We start from the raw sequence: 24,042 nt of genomic DNA, 5'->3' as shown, positions 1-24,042 counted from the left end.
GTTCTATACTGTAATGACATTACCACTAGTCCTATAACTGCTGCCACCACTGCTCACAGCCACCCATTGGAGGAAGCCCGGAAGCAAGGAGTAGTGGCACTTGAACTTGTCATGTTGACAATGAACGCATCCAATTCTTCCAGTTGGGAGTTGGAGTGCCTATTGTGGTTGTGCAGGAATAAGACTCAGGAAACGCAAGGTATGCAGAAACAGGATCATTTGCAACTTTACTTGAGGTACACTTCTTGCAACATTTACCAATGTGTTAGGGCTGAGTTGGTATAGATGACAGTCCGTATTTTCCTTGCTTAGGCTGCTAAGCCTCTACCAGTATCCAGTCCAAGGTGAATGTTAGCAAGGTACAGAGTCTGACCGGTGGCGCAGGCAGGGTTGTTGCTCTGAGGCTCATATAACACTTTTCCTCAGACTCTAGGTTAGCATGCACTATCTAGTAAGTTCCTATATGCCATATGGTGGTGTCTGCCTAATGAGATAAAGTACCCCTTCTATACTGCAAAGAGGCAATAACCTTAAAACAGTTGTCTGTGGATGGATCCTTCTTCCTTTTGGAGGAGTCATACTGTTAAGGCTATGTTTTCAGTATATGCATTGATCTAAAGGGCGCTACCTTCCAAAGTGTGGCGCTAGAGCAAGTTCCTCTTTTCAACCAAGGAGATCTTAATGGCCTATTGCTTACCCTTTATGTAGCATGGTCAGTTATGTAATACACAGCTTAGGCTCAGGCTCATCGGGAGAGGCCACGAGTGGAAAACCCTCCCCAATAATGTCCTTCTGCCCTGATAAGACTCATGAAAACAATTTCTTTCAATCTGGTGTTTCGTTCTGGAATCACATGTCTCATATATCATTTTAGTATCACACAATAAACAACTTAATTTTATTCTTGTATGTTTATAGGGAGGATTGTGAGAAAAAAGCTGAGAAACTCCGCAGTAAGGTGAAAGAAGTCCTGATATGTGACGCTCTGAAGAGAAACCCTTATGATCCGGTCATTGTGCCACCAGTTGATTGTCTCCTGTCTTGCCTTTGTCTTGAACCTGTGTGTAAAGACATAGAATCATACCGTAATGTTCTGAAAAACTTCCAAGACTTGATAAAACCCGGAGGTCACCTTATGATTTTTGGTACGTTGAATGGTACCTACTATCATGCTGGTGAAAAGCGCTTTACTGTAATGTCTTCCAAAAAGGAAGATCTGGAGACGTCCTTCAAAGAAACTGGTTATCATATTGAAAAAGCTGTGTATGCGCTGCGTATTAATAAGTCAAAGAAGGATTTTGCTGATTTTGAAGGTAAATATTTTATTCATGCCCGTAAACTGAAATAACACTGAATTGTTCTGCCACCATTTATTGGAGACTTGGCTATATTTGCATGCTTTGGTGTGTGATTGTATAATACATGTACAAGGTTTGGGGTAATAATAAAGGTGAATAAGGTTTTGGAGACCTTCTTTATACACAGTCCAGTCATATTAATGTGACCACCGCCTACTTTTGACGTCAACGTTAAATAACCAATGGCAGAAGGCACGTGTCATCAGCCATCTGGGTGCACTCATCATTGTGGAATACACGATGGATCAACACAAGTATGCATCTATCTTTTGCGGACCATGCTTACCCCTACGTGCGAATTGTTTTTCCTCAGGGTGATTTCATCTACCAGCAGGACAATGCGACGTGTCAGGGCTCGTTCACATCTGCACCCGGGAGTCCGTTCTGCAGGTTTCCGTTTCCTGCACAAAACTGGGCAGGAGACGGAAACCTGCCGGCATCTTTCAAACCCATTCATTTGAATGGCTTTTAAAAGTGTCCGCCGTGAGCGCTGGTGAGTGTTTTATGCTCTCCGTGGTGAAATTGTTTTTTTTTTTTTACACCGGACACAGAGTCGGACATGCAGTACTCTGTGTCCGGTTTAAAAAAACTGTTTCGACACGGAGAGCTCAAAACACTCACTGGCGCTCATGGCCGGACTCTGCATGACAGAGTCCAGACGCTGGTGTGAATCCAGTGTCATAAAGCTCGCAATGTACGTGCGTGGTTCGAGGAGCACCAGGATGAGTTTACCGTACTCCCTTGGCCAGCAAATTCTCCGGACTTGAACCCAATCGAGAATCTGTGAGGGGTGTAAGGGGTGAAGCCTCAGGACTTTACTTTAAATAAACCATGTCGAGGGTCTCAATTTTGAGCGCTTGTCACCCATGTGTCAGTGTGTTGTTTCTCTCTGGTCAGTGACTCTCTGTATGCCAAAGGGAGGTAAATTTGCTAACCATAATTTCTATCCCACAGACAGCAAGTGAAGTCCTAGTCAATGTCTGCAAAATGCTGCAGAATATGTTGGTGTTATACAAGTAATGCGGGGTTCACTCCAGCGCTTATAATACTTTCAGGGGTTTCCATCCCAGAACCCACTTAAAAAACTCTGCATTTTTCGGGCAGAACCTTGGTGGACCCCGTTATAGTCTATGAGGTCCAGGGGTTTCTCAGGTTTCTTTTTAAAGTGGGTTAACTTTCTGTTTTTTGGCTCCCCAAGCAGACCCGAAGAATGGAAAGCCAAACCCCAGTGTGAACCTAGTGTAAGCAAAATAAATAATAATAAAATAAATTCTGCAGCACATTGTTCTCTCATGCTGGGATGTGCTGTGTAGGTTTTGGTTTCCTGGTCATATTATAAAATATTATTAGATGATAATTTTGAGGTTTATTGTACATTTTACCCCTATGTAAACTCCATAAAAAAACAAAACAAAAACAAAACAGAGGTCTATACAGTACAACAAAACTATTTCAGACCTTTGTACTGGTTTCATTGCATTCTATCTAGATGGGCTACAAAAATTTAAGCTGGTGAGTTCTACTACGCCTATAGAAGAGCCCCCTCTGGAGGGCCATTTAGGAGAATGCACTGTATTCTACGTTATCAATATCATATGAGCACACTCCTGATTCCCAAGAAGCATATCATAGAAAAAAGACCAAACTCAGTACCGTAATGATCGCAGTCACAGGGGTTTGACAGCGACTGGACTCAGAAGGGAAGGAGATCCGTGGCCAGCTGAAGATGGCTGGGGCCTTGAAACACGATGATAGCGCCCGGGAAAGCCTGTTTCCCCGACCACTATACATTTCAGGCAGCAGAGTTTGTCACTCCTCTCTGCTACCTGTGGACAGCAGAGAATGTATGTACGCCAGTAATGTAAGTAAATTGGGCCCATTACCTGCTGGGTTTAACAGCCTATTAAAAAAACAAAGCAGGGGCTTCTGGGCTCCCTAAGGGCCGCCGCTGACCAGATAAATACCTAAACAAGCTAATATTTAACTTCACTGTATCCTACTCACTGTTCTTTCCAACACACTGACACCAAGTCTCTCAGCAGCAGATGAATATTCAGACAACGGAAGATCAGGCTTTATCCCTCAAATCTTGGGAATGGACTTTCTTGGCATACGTTCAAGCATGCTCTAGATCAGGGGTCGGCAACCTCCGACAAGCATGCCAAGAGTAGCATGCAAGGCACGTTTCCCTGTCACGACAGCCAGCGTCCTCACCCAGCTGCTTCGATGGGACCAAACATGGCCTAAAAACAAAACTGCTATTACTATACTGTGGGGTCTTTTCAGAGTCCCCCGTATAATAAGCGGAGCCCCAGGTGAGGTGATAAAACATTGTTAACTCACCTTCCCTGTGCTCCGCAGTGGCTCAGTTCTCTTCAGCGCTTCTGCCTGAAGAGAACCCTGATAGGGTCTCAGACGTCACTTCCGGCATCATTACACATAGTGACGCTGAAGCAACCCAATCAGCTGACTTCAGGGAGAAGCATCGAAGAGAACAGAGCCGCTGCAGAGTGCAGGAAAGGAGAGTAACATATAACCTCAACTTATTATACTCTAGGGTTTGAAGAGACCCCACAGTAGAATAATAGCTAGTGAGTGGCAAAAAATGGAATATTATAAAAGTTGGAATATAATACTGTGTTACTACTGTGGAAAATAATACCGTATTTAGGGTCTTCAATGAGAAATAATACCGTGTGCAGGAACCGCTATGGCTATGGGACATAATACCGTATGCAGGGGCTGCTATGAGTTATAATACTATGTGCAGGGGCCACTATGGGACATTACACAGTGTGGAGGGGCCACTGTGGCACATAATAATGTATGTGGGAGCCGCTATGGCTATGGGACATAATACTGTGTTCAGGGACCGCTATGGGACATAATATCATGCACAGGGGCCGCTATGGGACATTATTCCGCATAAAGTTGTATTTTTGCACAAAAACACAGGCATTATTTGTTTTAGGTGCAAAACACACCATGTGAAAGCAGTTTTACATTGAAGCAAAAGTACCAGTTTTCCAGTTCCAGGAAATAGCAGCAAACACATGTATCTTAAAGCATCCGGTGGCAGCACTTTTGTGCTATGGTTTGTGGTATGTGACTTTAGTATAGAGGTCGTCAGTCTTACAATTATTGACTCCAAGGACCTTAATCTTTGATTTTTTTTTTTTTTAAATTTAAATCAGCATGCCAAAAGAAAAAAGTTTGCCTACCCATGCCCTAGAGTATTAGTAGAGAGAGCTGTCTTGTGTAGTTTGTGGTTAATATACTGGGTCTCCGGACTAGGTATGGGGAGTATCTGAAAGACGACATGCATGGCTTCCATCTGGATATTCAAGTCATTGTACAGATCTCAAATGTTGCTGGATGTTCCTCTGAGGTGTCTCTTATTATTAGCCTGAATGCTCCTCACCTAATAGATTGGTAAATATTTCAGTTAAAGCCTTTGACTGCTTCTGCTACAATTGGTTCTGGGAGACCTTCAATCCTCAGATTGTTCCTAAATCTCTTTTGTAGGTTTCCAGGGTAGTGTAGACAGTATTGCATACTTTCCAACTTTTTAAGAACTGAAAGAGGGACAAAGTGGGCAAATTTAGCCCCACCAACTTTTATGTTGACTCCGCCCATTCTCATTCATTTTTCATGTGCCCCCACACATTATAATCCTCCTACAGTCACCCGTAAATTATATGTCCCCCCTCCATCTCTCCCCCAGTTCCATGTCCCCTCCATCTCTGTCCCCAGTTTCATGCCCCCCTCCATCTCTGCCCCTAGATTCATGTCCCCCATCTCTGCCCCAGATTCATGTCCCCCATCTCTGCCCCAGATTCATGTCCCCCATCTCTGCCCCAGATTCATGTCCCCCCATCTCTGCCCCCAGATTCATGTCCCCATATTTATGTCGTCCCCCCCCTTCATCTGCACCCAGTTTCATGGACCCCCTTCATTATGTTCCACCTCAATGTTTAACACAAATACCCACTTATACTCACCTTTTCCTCGCTCCCCCGCCCCTCTCTCCGCAGTGTCACTAACAGAGTTGGAGCGCCGCGGCAAAGCAAGGAGCTGAGCTATGACAGCTCCTTGCTTTAGTCGTGTATATATTCAACTGAGATCTGCATCCTCCAGACGCAGATCTGAGTTGAAATCAGGACATACCTCCTGCTGACTGGGACCGCGGGGCAGGAAACCGAAATTGTGAATGTCCCGCGGAAATAGGTACGGTTGGGAGGTATGGTATTGTTATGCTTTTCTTGTACTTACAAGCAGGTAAAGCTTTGTTCACATCTGCATTGGAGTCTCTGTTGGAAACCCTGTTGCAGTGTCCGCTCTACATCAGCGTAAGAATAGTCCTGACAGACTTCACTATTATCAATGTGCTCCATCACACTCCATATTTTACTGTTGTTGTAGCTCTCCAGTTCTCCATTGTTCGGATCCACTGATGGACCCAAGTAACGGAGAGCAAACGCTAGTGGGAACCTAATGTAATCATTTCCATTGAGTGTTCCATACTGCTTGTCTTTTCAACCATTTAGGCTCTCTGGTTCATTTCTGCCAGGTATTGTTTTAGGTTGGTGAGACCTTTCACTAATAGATCAGAGGTTTTATTCATCTCATGAAGGCTCTGGTGACTGGAAGGTCTCATCTTTACTTCCATTCCCACGCCCTCTAGGTGTGTTTAAAAAAAAAAAAAATTAACAAAAACTAAAAATAGAGTATTGCCGAGATCGGATAAGTAGGAGAGGACACTGATTCAGTTATTTAATAGTTGTTTGCGGGTGAGAAAGGCAGCGAAGCTCAATGGCTTGAAATGATCACTAGGTGGCAATAGTATTTTAAGCACCCCACTCCTTAATGCCTGGTTTACCAGCATTGGAGTAATTTTTATAGATCCGGCGGTAAACCGGGCTCTGATGGGCACTTTACCACTTGTTTAGTGTTTTTCTCACGTTTGTTTTTCACTCTGTCACCTTTTTTGTGTGTCGACGAAGGGATGCTGTACCCTTTTGGGACGCTTCCTGACGGTGTCTGGGGATGAGGCCTGTAATGGGTCTCTCCCCTCTGTCAGCTGACCTGTCCTGGGGAACCGGGGCAGGCGCAGACCTCTTTGCCTGAGCCAAGGAGTATCTCTGGTGGTGGCAGCCCGGAGAGAAACTTGGCGACTGGTAATCCTGAGTACCCCTGGTGGTGGCAGCCCGGGGGGAAAACGGATGTTGGTAGGGCCATCCTGCATCCTTTCGGATACTCGACCCCACTCGGTCACCTTTTGGTCCTTGTGGGGAAGAGTTTGAGTCAGGAACCTCTCTCCCCTTTAGGGGAAGGGTGCGTTTTTTGGCGAGCATCCTGGGCACGTTTTTTTTAGTGTGGCACCCACACTTTTTTCGTGCACTTGGTGTTTTGATTGGCACAGACGGAGACCTTCGATAAAAAATTATTATTATTATTAATAATTATTTATAGTTTTAGGGAACCATTAGTTCCATGGCGCTGTAAATTGTTCTATTAATTCCATGGTTCTAGACATTACTATAGTAATTCCATGGTGCTGTATATTATTATATTAATTTAGTAGTGATTCTTCATTATTATATTAATTCCATGGGTCTGGACAATGGAAGGGAAATTTACACTGTTTGGGACTATATTATACTGTGTTGGACCACTGTGGAGCATTATACTGTGGGTGGGCTCTGAGGAGTGTAATATATTGTGTGGTGACACTGTGGAGCATTATACTGTCGGTGGGCTCTGAGAAGTATATTATACTGTGTGGGGCCACTGTGGAGAATCATACTATGGTATGGTTATGAGGTGTGTCATATATTGTGTGGTGACACTGTGGAGCATTATACCGTCGGTGGGCTCTGAGAAGTATATTATACTGTGTGGGGCCACTCTGGAGCATTATACTGTCGGTGGGCTCTGAGGAGTATATTATACTGTGTGGGGCCACTGTGGAGAATCATACTATGGTATGGTTATGAGGTGTGTCATATATTGTGTGGTGACACTGTGGACCATTATACTGTTAGGAGGAGCCTTTGGAAGTATATTATACTGTAGGGAACACTGAGGAGTATTAAGGATCAAAGAGAACTTCCTAAAATTAGAAAACATTAAATAGATTACTTATTTAAAGTTTATTCTGACATCTTCTTCTGGTTCTGCATTGATACTGCATATTTGGATGGAGACCTCAGCAGGTTGATGCATCAATCATGTATACTAGGGAAGGTTCACTGTTTCTGGCTCTGTACAGGGGCACTATAGCTTTCGTTGCTTTGGACGCACCCTAAAGATGTTTACAGCTTGTAGAGTATGTAGCTTGTGTCTTCATACCGCTGCCATTGCAGAAGCCTGATGCAACAGATAGAAGTGGCATACCTCTAAGAGGCGTAGCACAGCATACTAAGATTAACAAGTTTGTTTACGACTAGTCATAGCCTTAGGAAGAATTTTGTTTAGTGACTGATCAGGTTTTATCATGAATACGGAGTTAATAAAATGAAACCTTTAAAGAAGCACTCCAGCATTTTTGGAAACATAATGCTAACTTACAGTACAAGCGCTATTCCCGCAGTGTAACTTGTTTCGTTCCGGCTCAGGTCCATCCATATATTTAAAATGTTTTTGTTATGGACGACGTCGGACATGACCAACACTAAGGAGGTTGTTCTCCACCACCTTACAGACATCTGAGTCATATGACCACCAATCTGGCCATCTTTTCAGAGCTTACTCTCATGAGCAAACGGTCTCTACTGTGTGTAGGACTTCTTGTGACCTACAGAATGACAGCATCTATCAAACCCTTTTCCACCAAGTTCCTCTCTGCTACCTTTATATGTAACTCCATGGATAAAGTACTACTTTCTCAATCTAAGAGACCAGGGTGCAGTGAGCTAACACGTGAGTTCTTACTGGTACGAGCTGCTAATTTATGAACCTCTCTTGACCCACATTTAGGAAATGTGACTTGGGGCTGAGATCACATCTCCAGTGGGATTTATTTTTTTCTGTTCTTTTATAAGAGTAGAAAAATTGAAATCCCATTTGAGACGATCTGTCATATCATGAATATAATCAATGGACCACATTGACTATGTTGTGGATAATGGGGATAACGTCCATCCTTAGGGAGAGACCACCTTTTCAGGTGTGTGGAGACTTATACAGCCATAGTTGCTCCACTGCAAGTGAACATGGGAGGAATATGCAAATCTGTCTCCCAAGATGTAAACAGGGAGACAGTGCCTCTGTTAGGCTGCCCTCTATGGGAAGCACCCTGAACATCATGCCCGACTTGTTGTGGATAGTCAAGTTTTTGTTATGATGTACAGCATTTTGCCCAATGAAATAGGCAGCCCCCTCTCTCTCTTTGCTCCTTTGTCTGTGATTTTCAACAGATACTGTGATGCACATGTGAACATAGCCTTACAGTGCTCACCCCTGCCTGCTGCTTGTAAGAGCTGATAGGAAGAAACCTCTCACAAGCAGGAGGCAAATGAGTCTGGACTGAAGTTGTATCACTTAGCAATACACAAAGACAATGCAGTATAAGAGGACAGTAGCTCTGATCTATCACTTGCTCCCCTTAAATAGGACTCTAAGCAGAGCAAGTACAGTGTGATGAGACCTCTCCCCTCCCCAACTTACCATCCTCTGTAACTGTGACAAAAATACTTCTGATTTGGAAAGCATGTACTAAACATCCTCTTTACATTTGATAAAGAGGCTTGCATGCCTCGAAATGCGTTGTGTGCTTGACCTTAAAAAGTAAGATTAATTCATCCGACAGGGTAAGCGCTGGTCACTTCTACACCAACTCCACCAACTTGGTTTTGGTTTGGTCCTCTGCATCTACTAGTTCAGTGTCCAAAAGACGGGGATCCAGCTGCTGCATGACTATGGGTTTATCTTCATACTATTTGGTTGTTGTGACCTCATCACAACCAAAGAAGATGAGCATTTATCATTGCTTTGCACTCCATCTTCCCATACATTATCACACGAGGATTGGCTCAGTGCTGTCTTCATTCTGCCTTAGTTAGTGGGCTAATAGGAATGAACAGTACAAGCTCAGGTTGTTATTGGGAGTCAAGTTGCAGTAATAATGAGTCCTCCCCCATATTATCTCATTATTTGTTGACAACATTATCCTGTTCTTAACAGACCCCTCCCATCTCTTAGCACCACCCTTGATTTAATTGATTTATTTAACTCATCTTAGTATAAATTGAACATATTATCATATTGTCACCTTGGTGTCCTTGTCGGTGGGTGGTATGTCTCGAGAGAAGGAACTACACTGCACTCACATTGAAAAATCTTACTTCGCTGCTAAGAGTTTTGGTTCAATTTGACTGATTATTCTGCTCTCCTTTTACCAAATACTCCATAACTGACTGGCGTTATACTCACACTCATCCCACTTGTCTGGCATTGTTGGATAAGTCTGTGATTCCACCCTTTGTATTTTCCATGCTTGTCCCCTTCTTGTGTCTGGATGGCCGGGTTGCCAAGGATTTGTGCTTTGTCTCACAACTTTTCCAAGATGGTAAACTTAGGGAATATTTATCTCTATCCAGAGAATTTGACTTTCCTAAATATGACTTTTAAAAATTTCTTCAGTTGAGGCACTTTCTACAGACGTACGACTCTTTCACACTGATCTGCAACTCTGATGTTTTGCTATTGCTTAAAATGTTACGGAAGGGTCTCAGACTGATTTATTGTTCCATTTATCCTCGATCCTCCTCCCAGAAGACTTACCCTTTGCATCTTTGCGAGAGGGGTCTTGACAGGTCGGGGACTGCTAGTGAGTGGCAGAGATCCTTTAGCTTGCTTCATACTTCTCTCACATGTAGCTCCATATAGAGACTGCTTATTCTCAGATGGTATTTTTCCCTGGCTCGGCTACACCAGGTGTTCTAGCAGTCCTTCTCCTGTTGGAGGCTATGTGGTAGAGTGGGTTTGTTACTCCACATTTTTTGGACTTCGTCCCTTGACTCACCCATTAGAGATGAGCGAGTAGTGAAATATTTGAGATTCGATATTCGTTTCGAGTAGAGCCTCAATATTCGACTACTCAATCGAATATCAAATCCCATTATAGTCTATTGGAAAAAATGCTTGTTTCAGAGGAAACCACTATTCGACTAAAGGAGAGTCACCAAGTCCAAGAGTAGCAGGAGGAGAGTGTTTAGGAGGAATGAAGTGCGTTTGAGGAGTGTTGAGGAGCAGCGCTGTGCCGTTAAAGCGCACGGACCCCATAGACTATGGGCTGGTTCACATTAGCGCTTGCCTCCCGTCTGGAAGGAGTCCGCAGGAGGACCCCCCCGAACGGAGTATCAACGCAACTGCAAGCGCTGGACAGTTAAGCACACGAACCCCATAGCATATAATGGGCTTTGTGTGCTTACTGCGCACTGCCCGCATGAATCATTCGTGCGGGCAGTGCGTTGCAAGAACACGGAGCCCATTATATGCTATGGGGTCTGTGTGCTTAACTGTCCAGCACTTGCAGTTGCGCTGATATTCTGTTTGGGCAAGCGCTAATGTGAACAGGCCCTTACTTTTCCTGCAGAACCAGCATTGATTGGCCAAATACTATACAGTGTACAGCATTCAGCCAATTAACGCTGGTTCTGCCGGAGGCTCGTCTGTGACGAGGCGGAGTCTAAGATTGGACCACAGACGTCTTCATAGTGGTCCGATCTTAGACTCTGCCTCGTCACAGACAAGACTTCGGCAGAACCAGAGTTAATTGGCCGAATGCTGTACACTGTGTAGTATTCGGCCAATCAATGCTGGTTATGCAGGACGAGTAAGGGCCGGTTCACATTAGCACTTGCCTCCCGTCTGGAAGGAGTCCGCAGGAGGACCCCCCCAAACAGAATATCAGCGCAACTGCAAGTGCTGGACAGTTAAGCACACAGACCCCATAGCATATAATGGGCTCCATGTGCTTGCATCGCACTGCCCGCGCTGATACTCCATTCGGGGGGGTCCTCTTGCGGACTCCTTCCAGACGGGAGGCAAGCGCTAATGTGAACCAGCCCATAGTCTATGGGGTCCGTGCGCTTTAATGGCACAGCGCTCCTCCTCAACACTCCTCAAATGCACTTCATTCCTCCTAAACACTCTCCTCCTGCTACTCGTGGACTTGGTGACTCTCCTTTAGTCGAATAGTGATTGGCCGAATGCTGTACACTGTATAGCATTCGGCCAATCAATGCTGGTCAATGCATTCCTATGAAAAAAAGTCAGCTCCCGCATAACCGCAAGCTGCCTGCTCTCCCTACTAGCAAAGACGAGCCTGCTGCAGAACCATTGTTGATTGGCTGAATGTTATACACTGTATAGCATTTGGCCAATCAATGCTAGTTCTGAATCGAATCTTTACTGCGAATAGCGAGTAGTATTCGATTGAGTACGAGTATTTCGAATACCGTAGTATTGTATCGAATACCTACTCAATCGAATACTACTCGCTCATCTCTATCACCCATTATAGGAGAGAAGTCTTCGATCTCTTGGATGGCCTCATGAGTAGCTCTATTTGAGGTGCTCCCCAGCTGGTGTTGCTCAATTTGGAGATGGACTTCATCCCTCCACCACATTGTAAGCTGACCTGTAAAATGTTACTGATGGCATAGCTAATTATAGCTTGGAAATGGAAACAGTCTATCCCTCCCTCTTTGCAAGATCTTTTGGCCCTAATTGATGCCACACATTGCTATGAAAGGACCATTGCATTTGGCAACTTCTCATTATCTAAATATATGCTCACCTGGGGCTGTTGGTTGGCGAGCCCACACTGTTCTATGAACTGATCACTTCCTCTCCGCTGTCTCTTCTGTATCTATGGTTATGGGTTATGTATCACTGCCTCCTTGTTTAGGCCATCTCACTGGACTCTATTTTACAGTTTTGCTTCATTCTGCCTTCAGGATATGACCGTACTACACCGTTCTCTTTAGACCTGCTTGCGTATCCCTTCCCTCCCCTCTTCCTCTATATGTATGTATCCTGTAGGTTTATGTTCCTTGTGTTTTTGTCTCCATGCCATTACATTGTTAATGGCGCCGGAAGAAGACATTGAAGATGACGCTGCGGACGAAGAAGGAGGTGGCGCTCGGAGACACTTCTCTGGCAGCGGTGGGGACGCCCTCATTGCTGCGAGAGAACTCATTTGCATACTGGTAAAAACCGGTGTTTCTAAGGAACGGCACAGCGGAGACCACGTCTACAGGTAAGAGACGAATAGCCTTTCTAAAGGCTATTCCGACATCTTATCCACAAAAAAAAGGGTTTTAATGGTAGAATCCCTTTAAGGTTAGCAGTGTATTAGTTACAAGGACCCACAAAGGTGCAGGACAGCACCTAAATAAATGACAGGTGCAAAGCCTCAAGTGATGTATTGGCAAAACAAGCTATGGCCCGTTCAGAGACCCAAAGCAACACCGACAGTCACATTGATGAACAATTCTTGTAAAACCTCTGGTATACAATGAGGTGCTGGTGCCGGTCAAGGACTGTTCAGGAATTGTCGTGCCACTGCTCATGAAAAAAAAAAAAAAATCACAGACTTTCCTTTACTGCAAAAGCTCTGTGACCTTAAAAACGAATAATTACAACATATCATAGCTCAGGATTAGCTCAGTAGTTTTCCATCATGAACAGCTAACTGCTGGCAAAATTTCATAAGGGAGGTATAAAACCAGTGTCACATTTGGGCAAAGCCAATCCCACATGGATCTGCTAAATCTCTAAGTATCAGATTGCTTTTCTCATTCGTAACCAGCATTCAAGTGAAGCAGACCGGCTTATTCGGAGGAGATACTAACATGCATTCATCATACTCCAGCCCACAAACGTATATTGATGATTTTAACGCTGTAGATTACTACCAGACGTACTATTCTTCTGAGGAAGGGCGTCTTCATGGAGAATGGACAAATTTTGCCTTGCAGAATCTGCATGAAACATTTGGTCCAGGTAAACGATTTCTTAATAATGAATTAGTGTTACAGATTATGCATTTATATGCTCTAATTTGGTTAAAGGCTCCAATTTCTTATATAAAAAAAGCAATTGAATATAAAATGCATCATACTAGCAAAACCTTTGACAATGTGTAACTCACCACATGACCACATGGGGCTGCACATAGCCAACTATAGGATAGATAGCATATTGGCTTGGGATAGCGTGTAAAGCTGGTCATCTCTTCTCACATATATCTGAACATGCCCAGCCAAGGGACAACGTAAGAAAGGACACACCTCTATTTACCTGTATTTAGATGTTCCAGTCATTTGACTAAAGGATCATCAGAAAAATGAGATCAAATATCAGCAAAATCAGAGTTAATTTGGCAACTTTGTCAGGTAAAAGGTGCCACTGGTGGCAGAATTGAGTTACCATCATGGTGTATGTGAGAAGCATTAGTAAGACTCCTTAATCACTTAATTACCAAACCAAGCCATTGTGTAGACATCATCCAGAGCCTTACTAGTCATGACCATTGTGTAGGCATCATGACCACTGACCACTGTGTAGGCATCATCCAGAGCCTGACTACTCATGACCACCTTGTAGGCATCATCCAGAGCCTTACTAGTCATGACCACTGTGTATGCATCATCCAGAGACTTACTAGTCATGACCACTGTGTAGGAATCATCCAGAGCCTTACTAGTCATGACCACTGTGTAGGCATCATCCAGAGCCTTACTAGTCATGACCACTGTGTATGCATCATCCAGAGACTTACTAGTCATGGCCACTGTGTAGGAATCATCCAGAGCCTTATTAGTCATGACCACCTTGTAGGCATCATCCAGAGCCTTACTAGTCATGACCACCTTGTAGGCATCATCCAGAGCCTTACTAGTCATGACCACTGTGTAGGCACCATCCAGAGCCTTACTAGTCATGACCACTGTGTAGGCATCATCCAGAGCCTTACTAGTCATGACCACCTTGTAGGTATCATCCAGAGCCTTACTAGTCATGACCACCTTGTAGGTATCATCCAGAGCCTTACTAGTCATGACCACTGTGTAGGCACCATCCAGAGCCTTACTAGTCATGACCACTGTGTAGGCACCATCCAGAGCCTTACTAGTCATGACCACTGTGAAGGCACCATCCAGAGCCTTACTAGTCATGGCCACTGTGTAGGCATCATCCAGAGCCTTACTAGTCACCACCTCTGTGCAATAATTGAAGGAACACTAAACACAGAAATTACACAAATGTATATCAGCACTTCCCCTCTTCATCTCCTCCTTTCCCTTGGACCTCAGAAATATAAAACAAAGATATATTCTCTGTATGTCCCAGGAGCTCAGACATGCCCTCCCCCTTCCTTTTTCACTGTCATATTTGACTATAAGACAACTGTCTGGAGCCGCATCCTCCCCTCCCCTCTCCGCCTTGTCTTTAGTAGGACATGAGTCAGTAAGCCCCATTTCTATGTTTAGTATTGACACTTAGGGTGCATTCAGATAAATGTGCTTGTACTGGGTTTTATTTTTAAGGAGGTGTGAATGGACACGTACTCATCGACTTTGGAGCTGGGCCCACAATTTACCATCTGCTCTCTGCTTGTGAAGCGTTCGACATCATAATAACCTCAGATTTTCTTGAACAAAACCGACAGCAACTAGAAAAGTGGCTGAGAAAGGACCCGGATGCCTTAGACTGGACTCATATTGTTAAATATGTGTGTGAACTGGAAGGTAACAGGTACGTCACGGGAAATAAAGTGATAAAATATAAAAAGGTGGGAGATAAATTCTAGTATCATGAAGCCAAAAAGTTGTAAGTAGAAAATAAAAAAAGAAATTTAGTATATTTGGATGCCATGACTCCAAAAGCTGTCTCCAAAATAAGCGTTTTTTGGACCAGAATTTGACATGGAGGCTGCCTCAGATTCCGGTCCGAAAAACAGCTAGCCGCCGTTGCAGTGCATTCCGCTCCGGATTAGGCCCAAATGAATGGGCCTAGTCAGGAGGGAGTGTTGCGAGGCGGATGTATGCGGCTGATTCAGCTGCGGAATCCGCCTGAAGAATAAGCATGTCGCTTCTTTTTTCCGTGAGTAGGAACAAACCGCTCGCGGAAAAAGGAAATGACTGGCTCTCATTGATTTCTGATGCGGATTCCGCGTCAAAATCCGGCCCAAAAAACTCCGTATGACCTAGCCCTAAGACTTCTTGAGGGTTGTTTCATACAAGGTGGCAGTGCCGCACCTCCCATGAGGCGACCTGAAGCAACCGCTTCAGGCGGCGCTATGTCAAGGCCCCAGGGAGGGCGGCATTTTTGCTTACCTAAGTCAGTCCAGGACAAGCTGTCCTGGACTGGCTTAGCACCGAGCAGTGGATTGGGGAGACCGCTGAAGCAGCGCTGCTCCAGCAGTCTCCCCTCACGCTCAGGCAGAGAGCAGGTCCTTTCCGTGCCTGCTCTCTGCCTGCGAACGCCACTAAGCCCCACCCTCTTTGCTTTGCCCCACCCCCTTCACGGCGCCACACTCCCTCTGCCCCGCTCCCTCCTTTGGGGGGGGGGGGGCTTTCTGTAGTTCGCCTCGGGCGGCGAAAGGGGTAGGTTCACCCCTGCAAGGTGGGGCACATTTATCAATAGAAGTCCAAAGTATTTCTGTCTACTCTGACCCCAAAATTTATGGAGCATTATGACATATTTTTGAACAGCGTGCACCAGAAAGAACAGAATAATACAACAGGCTCAACACTTTTGAAAAATGTGCCCAAAAATGGGCGCGGTTTAGAAGTGTCTCTCTTTACAACACATTTATGAAACAAAGAAGAACAAATAAGGCGCATAATTCCTGTGCAAAGTAGACCAAGTTTACAATAGTGCCCCAAATTTACGATAATTTACATTGTGTGCCATAAATTCCCATTGTGCGCAACATATTTGTCTCATCAGTAAGCGAGAGATGATTTGTACCTATTGACGTTGTGCCAAGAATTGTAAGGTCTTTGATGCATGCGCCAAATATTTTTTATTTAAAGCCTGCAAGACAGTTTTTTTTGTCCACAAGTTTTGTGCCAAATATTTGTCTCATGATGAGTCCGAATTATGGAGCTTCTAGGAATTCTCCAAATTTATGAAGGTCCGTATGACAGATTCATAAATATATCTAAAACTTCAAAGTTCAGCAGTATTCATAAATGTGCTTCAGTGTTTTAGAAAAAATATATGCTGTTTTTGTCACAGTTTTTCTTGTACATTTTTGTGCCGAAACCAGAAGTGGATTCAAAAAGAATTGTAAATATAAAAAGACTTAGTGGAAGTACATACGGGGTTTTTGGTCCGGAACCTGAGGAGGAGGCTACAAAAACTGGGTAGCCACGACGGAAAGTGGTGCACTGCACAGGCATCCAGCCACGCACTCCGCTCCGGATTAGGCCCAATGAATGGGCCTAGTTGGAGGGAAGGAGCGTCTTGAGGCCAAATCGCGAGGCGAAACGGCCTGAAGAATGAGCATCTCATTTTTTTTTTCCGGGAGCCAGAACAAACCGGCTCCCGGAAAAAAGACCTGAGCGGCTCCCATTGAAATCAAAGTCTTTTTGGTCAGAATTTTGAGGCGGATACGGCCTCAAAATTCTGACCAAAATACTCCATGTGAACTTACCCTTAGGGTCTGTTCACATGGCAGAAACCTTTTCCGTCGTGTAAATTCTCCACATGGCTAATGCAACGGGATGCCGATGCAGTGTATTGGCATCCAGTCACGGCATCCTGCTCCTGATTAGGCCCGATTGAATGGGCCTAATCGGGAGTGAGTCTTGAGCCATGGACCCTGTGGCTGACTCAGCCATGGAATCTGCAGGAAAAAAGTAAAAACTAATCGCTAGCGGGAAAAAAAGCGAGCAGCTCCCATTGAAGTGAATGGGAGCCTTTTTTGCAGGTGGATTTTGAGTTGGATTCCACGTCAAAATCCACCTGCAAAAAACTCTGTGTGAACTAGCCCATATACTTCTCCTTCCCGCTGTACACACTTTTGGTTTTACTTAAAAAAAAAAAAGGAGGAAATTTTGTATACAACCACCCAAAAAGAGTAAGGAACCCATTTCAATTACCCTGTTAAGGACTTCTGTGAAAATTGAGGTAGATCCCTCATTTCGGAACTCCATCAACTAGCAAGAGTAGAAAGCAGCTTCAGAACATCCATGCATTGCACAAGCAACCTGATGATTTTGATGGCACTATATAATACTTTTTTGACTTGAGGGTGCACTATAGGCAGGGTTAGATTTGGAATGTTTGGAGTCCCAAGCAAAATTATACCTGGGGTTCTTCCTTAATGTTTCTCCAGGGCGCCCTCACATTGCATACTGCTTGCTTTTTTTCATGAAAGTTTGTGTTTGGATGTTTGTTCCTCAATCACGCAAAACCCGCTGCACCGATTTGGCTGAAATTTTCCACAAACATAGTTACTACACTGGATTGCGCAATAGGCTACTTTTCGTCACAATAGCGCACATACGTTTTTCCCAGGACCCCCACAAAACCCAAACTCAAATCACCATCTCTGCAATCTCACACACTTTGGACCATAGCAAGCCACAAAATTCATATTACCCTCTACAGCAGAGGTCAGCAACCCCTGGCACACCTGCCAAGAGTGGCACTCCTGCCATATTTCACTGGCATGCCAGCAGCACAGGACCTGCAAGAGTTAAATGAAGTCCGAGCACAGTGCTCTGCTAGAGCTGAGGCATAAGGACACTCCCCTTTGAGAGGGGTGCAGGAAACCCAGGGGGTGGAGCTTAATCGCTCAGGTCTGTGCCTGCTATAGTGGTCTGCATCCTGCAAAGATTCCCCGAGGAGGAGAGGAAGCTGCTAGCAAAGTGAAACTGAAAAACACACAGGTACATAGGATTACTGTTCTCATTAATGTCAGGCATTTGGGGTTATTAGTTTAGTGTTAGTAACTCCATGTGCCTCACATTAATAGGAATTAACCCCATCATGCCCCTCATATTAACCCCTGTGTGCCCCATATAAAGGTTACTAATATGTGAGACATATGGAGGTACTAATAAAAGACCTCAATAATGAAGATACTTAATTATTACCTCCAAGTCTCTCACATATCAGTGACTCTTACACAGGGGTTAATGTGAGGGACATTATGGGGTTAATTGCTATTAATAAGAGGCGCATGGAGTTACTAAACTGTCATGCACAGGGCCAGACTTTATGTTGCTTGCTCAAGAGTATCCTGTGCCCAAAACTTACATGTACTGGTGGAAAATAACAAATCATACAATGTCGTATATCGAAGTATATTCACTTGTAATACCTCTGTCCTAAAGACACTATGTACAGTTTCTCAGAACACCGTATAGCAGCTGAAATACAAATTACATTCAACAGAAAAGTCTCACGTATTCTCAGAAAAACAAGATACAAAGTTACATTTCATATCCCTTACCTTACACACAGTACGAAAACCCTACCCGCGCCTGTATATACCCACTGCTACAATCACCGCAGACGAAGTCGCGGGTACCAGCTAGTATAGTATAAGGTTTCTTTAGTGTCCCCACACATAATATACTGCATCCTGATTATCCCGCTATAGTATACTACCCCCCTAGTGTGGTTGATCTATGGGGCGCCATTCCATTGCTTAGGTTCCTTGTCTGGTAAGACCCTCTCTGACCGTAGGATATTGGAACACTTGTAGTCAGATTCTGTCACAGATTGCAGCTTATCATTGGGGACCTTCGCAACAGGATTCCCTGTGATAATCTTATTTTTGGGCAATAACCCCGTAAGAACCAGGGCGGCGGAGGGGTACATCAGACATAATGATTAAAAAGTAATCAAAATATATGTCTAAACTTTGCCAGCAGTGAAAACTGGGAAAAAAAGGAAGAAACGCTGAGGAGAAAAGTAACTAAAGTGGTGAAGTGCGATGGACTTGCGAAGAAGCCGTATGGAAATGAGCCCATGCCCGAAGCCGACTGTCTCCTTAGCTGCCTGTGCTTGGAGGGGCCATGTAAGGATCTGGAAGCCTATACCAATCTACTGAAAAAATTTCAGAAGCTACTTAAACCCGGAGGTCACATTCTACTTCTGGGTGTTCTGAACTGTAGTTTCTATCATACTGGTAAGACAAAGTTTTCCTGGCTTTCCTTAACTAAGGATGACCTGGAAAGCGTAATTAAAAAAGCCGGGTATGAAATAGTTAAACTGAAGGTGATTGCTCGTACTGAAAAGTCATGGATGGACATCAGTAATCATGACAGCTATTATTATGTCCATGCCCGTAAGTCACAGAAAGAGACAAGCTGTATTTAGACAGCTGAGCACCAGATATATAGGCTTTGATCCTTGATATAAATCAGACAGCTGCCATAGAGATCTGTATTGCAGTAAATCGAAAAACTGATGTGTCCCCCTTTATTAGCTCAAATTTCCTTTAGGACTCCGATTTCTAATTAAAATAGTCCATACAATAGCCATACATGCTAGCAAAACCCTTGAAAAGCTAAAATACACAATGAAACCATTGGATTGGTACAAAAGGACACATATAGGAGAGGCGATTTCAATATTTATTGTTGGTGATGACGTCACTGTAAGGTCCTTAGTCGTCTTCTAAGTAGTGATCTATACAGAGAACGGCTGCAGCTCCCTGTGTCTATTATAGAGCTCCATGTGTACAGTAGATCTATGCTATGATAGAAAAAGGGAGCTGCAGCCCCTGCTCTGCATAATCACTAATTAGAAGACGACAAAGGACCTTGTAGTGACGTCATCACGGGTCCTGTGCCACTAGCAGGGAAGAGACAGAGGCTGTGAATCGAAAGCAGGAGGAGGGGCTTACTTACAAGAAACAAGAGAGGAGGGCGTGAATAGAGTATGACGTGAGGGGTGCACGGGAACGCCCACGGTGCACAGAGGGCTCATTTACATATATGTTTAAAAGGTAATTCATTAAAATGGGGGGTCTTTTAACAAATGATTAGCAGGACAGGCATATGTTTATCTAGCGAATATCCAGTGATAGAGACGCTTTAAGGGATAATCTCCTTAAGGATCAGCCCCTTTTAGCAATAATGGTGCACCCACTTAATGTTTGGTAGGGTTGAGCCGATCTTGACTTTTCAGGATCGATTTTGAAATCCGATTTCCGATCATTTTTCATTCGAACCCGATCTCGATCCCAATTCCGATCTCAATGCAATTCAATGGGATTTTACTAATTGGAGATTGCATTTTAAAAACGATCCTATTCACAATACAGAAAGGAATCTAACAATTGAACGCTTTAATTGTTAGAATCCACGCTGTGTAGTGATTTTTTTTTAATCACGTAGTAGCAAGAGGATTTTTTTTTCAATCTTCTGGCTACTTAGTCCCCCCTGGTGTCCACTTACCTGCAGAGATGGCTGGTCTGGTGCCCGGTGTTCTCGTTCTTCTTCGCCTCGCTGCCCCCTGCCTCCCAGGTTAGGAGAGTGTGGGTGGGTTAGGAGAGTGTGGGCGTGTACTTGGAGGGGAGACGTTACGTCTCCCCGCCCTGTACCCGCCCACACTCTCCTAAGTCACAAGCCCCGCCTTCTTCCTAGGTCTTTAACACTAACCTGGGAGGCAGGGGCAGTGAGGCGAAGAAGACCGAGAACACTGGGCACCGGACCAGCCATCTCTGCAGGTAAGTAGCTAATAGAGATGTTAGCTAGTCTCCCATTAGAATGAATGGATGCAGCTGGCGCGCAAGGGGTTAAGGCTGTGTGCTGGCTGCTTCCATTCATTCCTATGGAACTGCAGTGAGCCTTCACACGAAGTATACACTCTGCTCAGAATGAACATTGTTTGGCCAGTAGCAAAGCCTTGTGGGAAATAATCACCGATCTCGATCCCACCTAAAAAGATCGTGTTCGGAATTCTAATCGCGATCGTGAAATTTTCTTGATCGCCAATCGGAATCCGATCTTTTCCACGATCGCTCAACCCTAATGTTTGGTTCTCTGTATTTTGGCAGCCATAATCTTTTATTATTTGGTTGTAGGACCGCTTGTTGTGCACTATTTTATTAAGGTGTAAATTATTTTTTTTTTATAGTATTGATATAGAAAATAAATATGGCCAGGTACAGTCCAGATAGTTTCTGGCCAAAGCTTCTAAAGTGTCCATACACTTTCAAGTCTGCCTCAAATTCCTCTTCTATTTCCACTGGGTGAAAGGTTGCCAACAGAGTAGAGTGTGAACCATATAAATAATGTACATTGTACATCATTGATCACTGACTATTCACCAGTTTATCTGTGCTGTTATTGAACAACCATACTGGTATTACGTATTCCCTTTGGGTTTACAAAATTCAGAAAACTTTATTTACAATTCATAGACTTCATATTACACAATTTTATGGGGACTCTCTATCCATTTTTGTTCCAAGGGATTATAATGTAATGTACTTTAATGCAATGTTACAACCTCTCTGATGTACTTTTTGTAACTTCTTTAATATATCTGTATCTGTTATGTATTCATATTATAATGTTCTCATACCTTGTTTATTACCTGATTCTTGTACTTATTTTTCAAAAATTCAATAAAAATTTTGACAAAAATAATAACAATAAAATTGAATAAAATCAATCAATCAAAACATTAGACCCCTCCCACCTTCCCTTTTTTTTACACCAATAACTGTGCAGGGGAGGTGGGACAGGAAGCAGGAAAACGGAGGCATCGAAAAAAAATTGGAAAAAGTAATTGGCTGGCTAAATCAGGTGACCTCCATTTTATACGAATAGTGGAATTCAGATTCGGTTCATATGAGACTGTGAACTATGTGACTGTGAGACAGGGACAGATGTACAGGCAGGGTTAGCTAGGGAATACCTTTATTTAGGTGGGAATGTTACTCAGGCAGCTCTTTGGGGCTCTATATACCTTCCTTGCCAGCCCGAGATACATGCAGGAGTACGGTCAATGCATTCCTATGGGAAAAAGTCAGCTCCTGCAATCTGCCAGGGATCCCGACTAGCATATGGCAAGGTCTCATCACTTTCAAACTTCACTTGCAAGCACAGCTCGTGGCAGCTCATTATATGCTAGTCAGGATCCCTGGCAGCTTGCGTTTATGCGGGAGCTGCCTTTTTCTCATAGGAATGCATTGACCAGCGTTGATTGGCCGAATGCCATACAGTGTACAGCATTCGGCCAATCAACGCTGGTTCTGCCAGAGGAGGCGGAGTCTAAGATCGGTCCACAGCAGTCTCCATTGTGGTCTGATCTCAGATGTAGCAGAGTTCAGCGCACAGCCAGCTCTGCTACATCTCAGCAGCTGTGCGCTGCTACATCTGAGATGTAGCAGAGCTGGCTGTGCGCTGAATACAGAGCTGACTGTTCGCTGAGCGCTGCTACATCTGAGATCAACGCTGGTCAATGCATTCCTATGGGAAAAAGTCAGCTCCCGCATTATTAGTGGCGTAATACAGTGACTTGGGCGTGTTAGATGCCCCCCAGACATGCTTCCCCTGCTGTCCCAGTTGCTTTCCAGGGTGTTGGCATCATTTCCTGAGGTGATATAGTGGACTTGGTGACTCTCCTGAGTTGAATAGTGGTTTCCCCTGAAATGAAGCTTTTTTCCCCATAGACTATAATGGGATTCGATATTTGTTCGAATAGTCGAATATTAAGGGGCTTTTCGAAACGAATATGGAATATCGACTATTTCACTGTTCGCTCATCTCTATGTTTAAAGAGATTGTATACAGATGAAATTGCTCTATTGCACAAGTTTCAGATAAAATTTTGCCAATGAACGTATCAACATTCTGTGTAGGCAGAAGTCTATATAGATGTCTATGCCAGTCAGAAAACTGGGCCAAACATTGGGCCAAGGCGTCCCTGGCTTTGCAAGTGGCGAACAAGGTGCAGAACGGGAGGTGTGATGATCCTTTGGCTTGAGAGGCGATTGCGTCAAAGATGCACCACTTTATAACATATACCAGAAAACTGGCATGGATGTGTTGATGAATTTCCCCCCAACGGGTGAGATTCTTGTAGACTGGAGTAATTTGCACAGGTCCTAATATTATCTGTATCAGTGGAGGATGCTATTACTTCTTTATAAGTCCTCCTAACATTATAAGTCTCAGACAAAAGAAGCTTACTGAGAAAGTGGTCAATTGTGGTTTACTGGAAAGGTAGCGTGGCCTAAAATGTGGTCATGTCTGAATTGTGCAACAGAATTTTGGTGCTATTTTGGCAAAGTAAGCCAGCTAATATGTGGTATAAAGTTAGGCCAGATTTATTATCCAACATCGGCCTCTAACAAACCGTAGAGCCTCCCACACTGGAGTGCATGAGCTCAACTTCAGCAATGCCGAGCAAAAGAATTTCACACTTAAAACAATCCAATACAAACATTGTCAGTTTTCATATTGTTTATTTGATACTAAAAACTACAGCATACAAGTAAAATGATTTTTAATGGGTCAAAAAAAAAATAAAAATCGAGCAACTAGACTTAGGATTTCCTGAAGAAATATCATCAATTTAGTGATATCAATCTTTTGTGTGTATATCTTATACAGTATATGTGTATGCAGTATACATGCTGTATGTCTATGTAATGTAACACATTTGATGTGCAGAATGGGCCACCATTAAAGATGCC

The 24,042-nt window shown here is 43.9% G+C and overlaps 2 protein-coding genes across 3 annotated transcripts in view; both read left to right on the top strand.

The window, feature by feature from the left end:
* Positions 1-1,348, top strand: part of LOC142210513 (nicotinamide N-methyltransferase-like) — a 29,877-nt gene extending 28,529 nt beyond the window's left edge. Inside the window, exon 4 of the mRNA XM_075279717.1 lies at positions 919-1,348. Coding sequence (XP_075135818.1) covers positions 919-1,348 — 430 coding nt within the window. The remainder of the gene's footprint in view (positions 1-918) is intronic.
* An 11,871-nt stretch (positions 1,349-13,219) lies between these two features.
* Positions 13,220-19,882, top strand: LOC142209471 (nicotinamide N-methyltransferase-like). Of its 2 annotated transcripts, none has more exons than XM_075278463.1 (3): positions 13,220-13,370; positions 14,918-15,125; positions 19,262-19,882. In XM_075278463.1, exons 1-3 carry the CDS (start codon positions 13,220-13,222, stop codon positions 19,707-19,709), a joined length of 807 nt encoding a protein of 268 aa, XP_075134564.1. In that variant the 3' UTR covers positions 19,710-19,882. The 2 variants fall into 2 exon arrangements, with proteins under 2 accessions (XP_075134564.1, XP_075134563.1); XM_075278462.1 differs by having other exon boundaries at positions 19,259-19,882.
* The last annotated feature ends 4,160 nt before the right edge of the window (positions 19,883-24,042 follow it).

The sequence above is a fragment of the Leptodactylus fuscus genome, chromosome 6 (genome assembly GCF_031893055.1).
Source record: "Leptodactylus fuscus isolate aLepFus1 chromosome 6, aLepFus1.hap2, whole genome shotgun sequence".
Lineage (NCBI taxonomy): Eukaryota > Metazoa > Chordata > Amphibia > Anura > Leptodactylidae > Leptodactylus > Leptodactylus fuscus.
The sequence above is the reverse complement of the archived record's forward strand: the minus strand, read 5'-3'. Positions and strand labels throughout refer to the sequence as shown.